At 36.6% G+C, this 7840-nt stretch overlaps 1 protein-coding gene across 1 annotated transcript in view; it reads right to left on the bottom strand.

Moving 5' to 3' along the window:
- gucy1b1 (guanylate cyclase 1 soluble subunit beta 1) overlaps positions 1 to 7547 on the bottom strand; it is a 16253-nt gene extending 8706 nt beyond the window's left edge. The window contains exons 1-7 of the mRNA XM_024289719.2: positions 7388 to 7547; positions 7061 to 7134; positions 5068 to 5168; positions 4870 to 4988; positions 2605 to 2802; positions 1385 to 1615; positions 1162 to 1278 (exon numbers count right to left, since the gene is read on the bottom strand). Of these exons, the coding sequence (XP_024145487.1) occupies positions 1162 to 1278; positions 1385 to 1615; positions 2605 to 2802; positions 4870 to 4988; positions 5068 to 5168; positions 7061 to 7134; positions 7388 to 7390 (843 nt within the window). The 5' untranslated portion in view covers positions 7391 to 7547. The remainder of the gene's footprint in view (positions 1 to 1161; positions 1279 to 1384; positions 1616 to 2604; positions 2803 to 4869; positions 4989 to 5067; positions 5169 to 7060; positions 7135 to 7387) is intronic.
- Positions 7548 to 7840: the final 293 nt, after the last annotated feature.

Below are 7840 nucleotides of genomic sequence, written 5' to 3'. Positions count from 1 at the left end.
ATTTGATAGATTAAGACCACAAGCAAAAAAGTAATGTTACAAGATTAAAATAGAAGTGAATAATCCAGCAAGGGAATGCCACGTACAGCAGCAGACTAATTTGGTCAAACTGTCTTGGATTTGAAAGCTGAATGTTTATTGAAAACAGTAAAAAATATTTGGAAGCTCTTTTGTTTAATTTATGGTTTATGAATGTTTTATCCATTGATGAGTAGCTTCCAGGATTTTTGCAGAGCCCGTTGATGAAAAAAAGGCTTCACAAAATGCTTCATGTCTTTCATCTTGAAGCACGACTCTGATGAACAGACAACTTTGGTGTTTTTTCTTATCATTTTTACTTTTTACTTTACCCTGTGACTTTTAGAGCAGTAAACCAGCTACTTTATTCCCATAATTTAAAATGAAGGTTTTTGTTTGTAATGTGAACCTGATGCTCCATGGTTCAGGTTCCCCTTTTCAGCAATGTTTTTTTTCTGCTCTCTGGTCAGAAAAAGGTAGGTTTAAAATAAAATTTAAATAGAACTTTTAACAGATACACGTATAAATAATGAAAGACAAAAAAAAATCCCTCTACATTTGTCATAAAAGTGACTCTGTGGCATAAATATGCTATGTCCTGTGGCACAAAGGAGAGAAGCTGCAACTTACAAGAGAAAACTGAGATTCCAACAGACATTTCAGGACATTTTGAAAGCTCACTCGCTGTTTGCAATTTGTCACGAGCCGTAGCAGTCCAGTGAGACATGATTCATGCCGAGATAACAGAATAATCTCTCCCTGAATCATTTGTTTGCGTGTCAAGATACTAATGCAGCTTAAATAGAACAATACAAACGGGTAAGAAACTGAAGTTAGTCACTTAGTGTGTTATTTTTCCAGCAGGACTCTGGTGGCAAGCCAATGTTAGGCAGTTACACAAGCTGAAAAAAAACTACAAATGAAACAGAGTTGTATGTAGGGGAAATATTTATACCTTATATATATATATGCGCTATTTCTTTTATCTCTCTGCCAAAAACGTATGTAATGAAACTGCTGTCCAGTGTTCTATACAACCTTCTAAAACGGTAACAATTATAAAAAATCTTAAGAGTTTGAGTTTTAGAAAGATTAGATGAGCAATAGTAAATCAACAGCAAATGTATTAACTGTCAAATTTACCTTACTCCGCAGAACAAAGACCGTGTTTATGTGGGAAAGAATTCCATGAAAACTGAAGTCGATATGAGGCCGGACCAAAGAAAACACTGATGGAAGGATGCAGCTCCCAGGCTGGAGCTGGGGTACAAGAAATATGTATTAGTTGTAAAACAGGAGGACAAAAATGTAGCACTTTTTCAGTGGGTTTAAACTCTTTAAGTAGATGTAAAAAAAAAGTGCAAACCTGTGGCAGAACTCTGTAGATGGCATTCCCACATTGGGTGAGCATGAGGTCCTTGTCGAACATGAGGTGAAAAGGGAAGGCCTTGCAGAATGTGTAGGGGCTGATCCGGGTCTCCTGAGTGCCGTTCTCCTCAAAGCCATCGAGGTCTTCATTGAACGCCTCCTCCTCAGAGTCCTTCTCCTCAATGAGAAACTTGATGTGGTCGCACTCTTCACTTTTTTGTTGGATCACCTGCAGCAGGTGAAGTCAGTTCATTTAGGAAAATTAAGGTTAATTTGGGATTTTTTAAAAAAAAACCTTCATGGAACATCTACTGTGGGCATCATTGTCTTGTGTCCAAATTATGGAATTAGGAGGTTAATAAATGACATTCTCTGGGTTTTATGGGCATCAGGCATGCTGACGTCAAGCTGCTGTCTCTGCACCCTGTTGCCACAGCAACAGAGGCTAATATTTCCAGAAAATTGGGTGTCACATTTAGAGCATCTGCCATTTTCTGCTTTTTTTTCCCCCATTTTTTCTATTTATTTTAGTTTTACACGTAGAACCAAAGAAAAATAGGATCCCGACTATGGGAGATTAGGTTTGAAAGAAAATGACTGATGAAATGAAAAGTCAACTGCAGCAGAGAAACCTGCAGGGAAACCTGCAGCAGCTGCCATTCAACCAGCCAGTACAACCCGTGCTATTTAGTTAAACGGCAATAAAAATGTAAACAAACGATTTTAAATCCAATGACTTACAACGATACATTACCCTGATATAAGCTCATTTTCCTGGGGGGGTTACATGCAATTTTTGTATAATTCATTCTTTTTATTCTGCAACTGTTAAAAAGTTAATCCTAAAGTGAGAAGAAGAAAGCCCCGCCCCCTCAAACAGCTGCCAGCCTACAGCGAGGAGCTCTTTAACTTAGATCTAAAAATATCCTCTGACTAACAGACAGACCCCAAAAAACTGAACTGCTGTCATAACACCATTTCCTTTTGGGTATTTGGGAGGTTTATGTTGTTTAATCTTCATATTATGGCATATTCAATTATGCTCTGTGACATAACTTGTCACAATCTGATAGAAAACACAACAGACACGACGTGCTTCATGGAGAGGGGGTTAGAAAACTGAAGGCATGTTCATTTCTCAGCGGCTGAGGAGGGGGAACCGTTAGCGCTGCAGGCAGCCTTTGTGCACGAGAGAGAAACGGAAGGAAGGATGCTGACCTTCATCTCGATCTCTGTTCCGTGGATTTGTTGGGCGACAGTTTTAATGATACCAATTACAATATCTTGTAAGCCCTCCCTCTCGGAGTAGTAATGAAGAATCAGATTGTTTCCCTTCTCTGCATCCGTGCAGCGAAACGAGGGAGCTCTCATTCCGGGATAAATGGTGCCCAAGTGATCGTGTAGTGCATCCAGATTCTGCAAGTTAAGATAAAAGAAACATCTTTTCAGAACAGTTGTCTAAAGCTACAAAAAAGGTTCACACTCTTTAGAATATTAAAAAACATTTGGAATGTAGAAAGAGGGGATCAAGCTTTGGAAGTAAGAGCTGTAGAGATATTTAGACCACAAAATGGCGTATTGAAAAAGTATGTCATAGTGTCACAATCAACAGAAACATAGACCAGTAGACTAACAACATCACAACACAAGTAGGTCTAGAAATTCTCCTTTATGTTGCTTTAACTTAAAAAAGATGTAAAAACATTCTGTTTTAAATAATAAACAATCTCATGAACACTAAGAGCATCCTGAAACAAAAATATGGCATAGTACACAACTGCAGAAAATGGAAAAATAACATAAATTAATGTAAAACAGGACCCTACAGGACAGAGACAGCTTATTGGCCTTGTGGTAGAGTGTCCGCCCTGAGACTGGAAGGTTGTGAGTTCAAATCCAGGCTGAGTCATACCAAAGACTAAAAATGGGACCCAGTGACACTCCGCATTAAGGGGTTGGATTGGGGTATTAAACTGTGAAATGATTCCTGAGTGAGGCTGTGTCTTACGCTCACCACTCCCCCAGGGGATGGGTCAAATGTGGAGAATGAATTTCACACACTTAAAGTGTGAGAACTGATGGGACTTCAACTTTAGAGGATTTTCTTTAAGAATCTGGCCAGCTCTACAGTAGTGAATCATCAATTAGTGTCACTAGTGATGTAAGAAATACTTTTTTTGTCAAAATATTTAACTCTAAACCCCAAAATGCAATCGGTGTATGTTTTGAAAACTGCAGTTCAACTATAAAAATATATAGTTTGCATATAAGAAAACCTGTTTACTTGAATAACAACATGCCAGCATATTCCCAAATGTAATCAGAGTCTTGAGTCTTCGTAACCTCATCTGATCAGAAAAACGCCACATGGGAATTTTTAGTCAAAACAATCAGTGTCACTGAATAAAAAAAAAAAAAAAAAAAAAAAGAACGTTGGCATTAGCAACGATCCAATAGTCAAATCTTGGCTCAAATTATTTGACATCAAAATTAAGTATATAAAGACCTCTCTCTATCCCAGTGAAGTCAGATATCATGATGAGACCCTTTTGGACCAATCGAGTCATGCAGTCATAACTACTGCAATCATGACATTTACCACTAAACAAATAGTGTAACACAAATGGCTTGATGTTTCATCTTAAGTCAAAGTGTACCGTATAAAAAAAAGAAAACTCAAGCTAGTGATATTAAAATAAAGTTGAGCACAAAAGCTTGGAAGTGGCCAGAAGTCAAAGTTCAACCAAGATGAACTATGAAGCTTTGTTCAGTGTAGCAACAAGAGCAGGAAATGCTTCAAATAAACAGGTTTTAAAGGAGAACAGAGTGGGTGATTCCAACAGATGCCATCGTTGTTGTGGGAGGCTTATAACACAGCTGTGCTCTGCTCTTCCCTTGTGTACTTTTATTTTTACAGTTTGTTTAGCATTTTAGTTTACTTTTTATTACAGTGTCACATGTAATTTGTTGTACCCCTGAGGATATACTGATCACTGAGGGATACGTATCATCTAAAAACTTCAATTTAGACAAGTTTTTTTTCAGTTTGTTCCTAAACGACATGCTCTCTATTCAAAAAGAAAAAAAAGTTGAGTATAAAATCAACAAAAAGGAAGTTCTGACTTGAGGCTACATCAGCCACGCTCTGACCAGGAGGTCAGTGGTTCAATACAGAGTTAATTAACACAGCACAGCTTGTGCTTATAAAGGTTTGATTTAGATGGAAAGACCTCAGAACTAAAGTTCATTTGTCTCTTTTACACAAAAAATGTTTTAATTACAGAGTAATTTGATAAAATATTCATTATTTTGTAAAATTGTAATCTCAGGTTAAATGAAAACTTATTTGCTTTTATTAATACTAAAGGTCTGTCTACGCCACAAAAGAGCCAGGGTTTTAACTTGGTGAAAAAGTCTAACAGGATGCAAAAACTGAACTAAATTTTATTAAGATTGTTTAATAATACACAAACAAATTCTTACCTGCAAGAATTCTCGAACATTGGAGCCCAGGACACGCAAAATAGTATCATATCCTGATTCCTGGCAAAACTCAAAAAACATCTTGCCAAACATCTGCAAGATGTCTCCAGCGTTGATCTCTGCAAACACGATAGTTTTAATATTTTAAACCACAAATTTGCTCCTTTTTACTACTTTTCTGTATTCACGTTTACTTACTTAAAACTTTACTTGCAGCTGCCACGAGATCATAGGTTTTGGCATCTTCATAAATTATTCTAACAAGAAACTGACCCTCAATATCAAGCTGAGCCTCCCTCCTGCAAAGAAAGCAACAGCATTACTCAAGAGCTAAAGTAAATGTCACAGGCACAGTAAGTTAGTCACTATGTACAACTTGTTCAGTGACCAGCCCTTTTTTTGGATTTAAGAGACACTCCAAAATAAAGCAAACAATCAATAATAATCATATTTTTGGCGTTTAAAATTTGTCAAAACTGTCAGGATTTAATTGGTTGGGTTTAACAGAGAAAACAGAAAGGATTTACAGGCCTGACCACTAACTAAGGTTTTATTACAATTTGTAGCAGCTGAATAAACAGCCCAAACCTTGAAATGCTTTGAGGAGAAAAATCAGGAAAAAAAAAAAAAAACAGCCTGACATTACTCATTTCATGAAAGCAAAAGAAACTGGGCCCGATAAATTAGGCATTAAAATGAAAGCAAGTGCTACTTTTATGTACAGTTTTGGAAGCTTGTGGCTTAGAATAATCACTTTGAAGAAAATTTACACAGCCGCTGCTGCTGTTTTCTTTTTTTTTTTTCTCTTAAGGGTTGGGTCAAGGCTAAGGCAGCTCGTACAAGAGATGAAAAATAAACTTAGGCTGAGCCAAACATTTCAGCAAAACTGAAAAACTTCATCCTCATTATAAACAGGAATTCTTAGAAAAAATGTGTTTGAGAACACTTTCCCCAAATGTATGCACATTTCAAACATAAAGCTGTAAACCGTATAAGGAGAGTAAGGATCGGCTCAAATTAGGGACTTGTCGTCCAACCATCTGTACTTTATGTCTAAGTGTTCTCAGCTGGGGTTGCCTTGAAGTGCACTGTTAGTTTTTGAGCAATCTATCAAAACAAAGAACAATCAGAGAGCTTTTTTCCTCCATTATTTGATGTTAGAGCTGCACAGCGGAGTTCATATCCTGTAAGCCAGGCCTGTCCAGACTTTTTGCAAAGAGGGCCAGTGAAAAAGTGAAAATGTGTGAGGACAAAACATTCTTTTAAACCTTTTTAAACGATTGTGTTTTTCCCAATAGGGTTTTTTTTATTTCTAGATATAAAACAGAAATACATTTTTTAACCAAAATTCCTGTAAATTTCCTATTAAAGGACCAAAAACAAAATAAACAAAAAGTCTGTCTGGAAAAAATAGCATTAAATCCAGACTCATATGAAATGCTACATATTATTCCCTATTAAAATGCTTTAAAATATAGGCAAATCATATTCAGAAGTACAAACCACTACGATTTTGATCAGAGAAGCACATCTGTTTACAGCATACATTGTAGAAATGAGCAAGAAAGTGTCACAGTTTTACATTAGATAATTATGGAATTTAGCATATTACAATCAAGGAATCGTCCACACAGTTTTTAAAACGTGCAGGAGGCTGCATATTATTGATTTATTGACAGCAAACTGTGGAAAGTTGAATGTCTGGCCTCATTTGGCCTGCGGGCCAGACTTTGGACATGCCTGATGCAATTAATGGACTATTTAAAGTCACACTAACAAAGTGGATAACTGGCTAAAAGTTCAGCATGATAATGTACAGTGTATAATTAGCACTAATAAAGATGGTTAAAATACAGTTTGAATGCTAAATTAATCAAAATAAAATAAATTATATCTTTGTTTTTTTTATTAGATCCGTGCACATTAAATAAACTCTAACCACAAAAAATAAAAGCTACAGTAAAAAAATATATATTATTATTCAGCATTGAATGAAGGTGAATTTTTTGTTGTATTAAAAAATGGTTTGTCCGGAGAAGGAAAACGGTAAGTGAACGCAACTCTCTATCTATTCCCTCTGGAAGCACCATACTGACTGGACGGGCTGCGGGCTGTTCGGGCCTGTTTGTGTCGCTTTTTTGGTGCTATTTTTGGGAAAATGAACCCACAGTTCACACAGCAAACAACTTACTTGATGTCTTCCCACACTTCCGGACCGTAATTCCTTAAAACGAGGAGCTCCAGGGCGTGATTCACAAAACCATACTAGAAATGTATTAAGACAGGCAGCGTAAGCATCATTCCACAGACTTAAACGTTGTTCTGCTGATATGAAAACATGTCGTTAAAAAATATATATTTCATTCTGCAATGGAAATGCATGAAAATAACAATAATCACAGAAAACCGCTATTATTAGGGTCTTCCGACAGGAAACGTCAAACCTAAAAGGCAGCCATTAAAATGTTTCCGTTATATTTTTAAATTTTAGAATAAACAGACATTTTTATGCACCTACCATGTTGACTGCTGATGTTCTGTCGCTTTATTTTCCAGTTAAAACCGCGGAAACAGGTAAAGCGTTCATCGTTTGGCACAGATGCTGAGATTGTCGGTGTCCATCCCCCAGTAGAGTCGACAGATTTGACAGACAGCTCGGCTGTCCAATAGTTTTGCGGAGATGGTGTGACGTAAGCGACTTGTACCCAATCAGAATAAATGTGCTGGTGATGAAGTGATGCAGATCAACCTGTGTTGAACTTGCGGATGTTTTCTGTTTAAACACATTTGGCTTTATGTTTTTTTTTAATAAAACAATATAATTCTTGCTTATAAACTTGTGGCAAAAGAAGCACACTTGAAGTTCTTAGTATACTTGAGTATGGGTATGAGTATTACAAGAAGTATATTATAAACAAGGGCATAACGATTAAATTTTATTAACATTTCCATTCATATCATAAGTTGTGGT

Source organism: Oryzias melastigma, linkage group LG1 (assembly GCF_002922805.2).
Source record: "Oryzias melastigma strain HK-1 linkage group LG1, ASM292280v2, whole genome shotgun sequence".
NCBI classification, from domain to species: Eukaryota; Metazoa; Chordata; class Actinopteri; order Beloniformes; family Adrianichthyidae; genus Oryzias; species Oryzias melastigma.
This window is presented reverse-complemented; position numbering and strand designations above follow the sequence as displayed.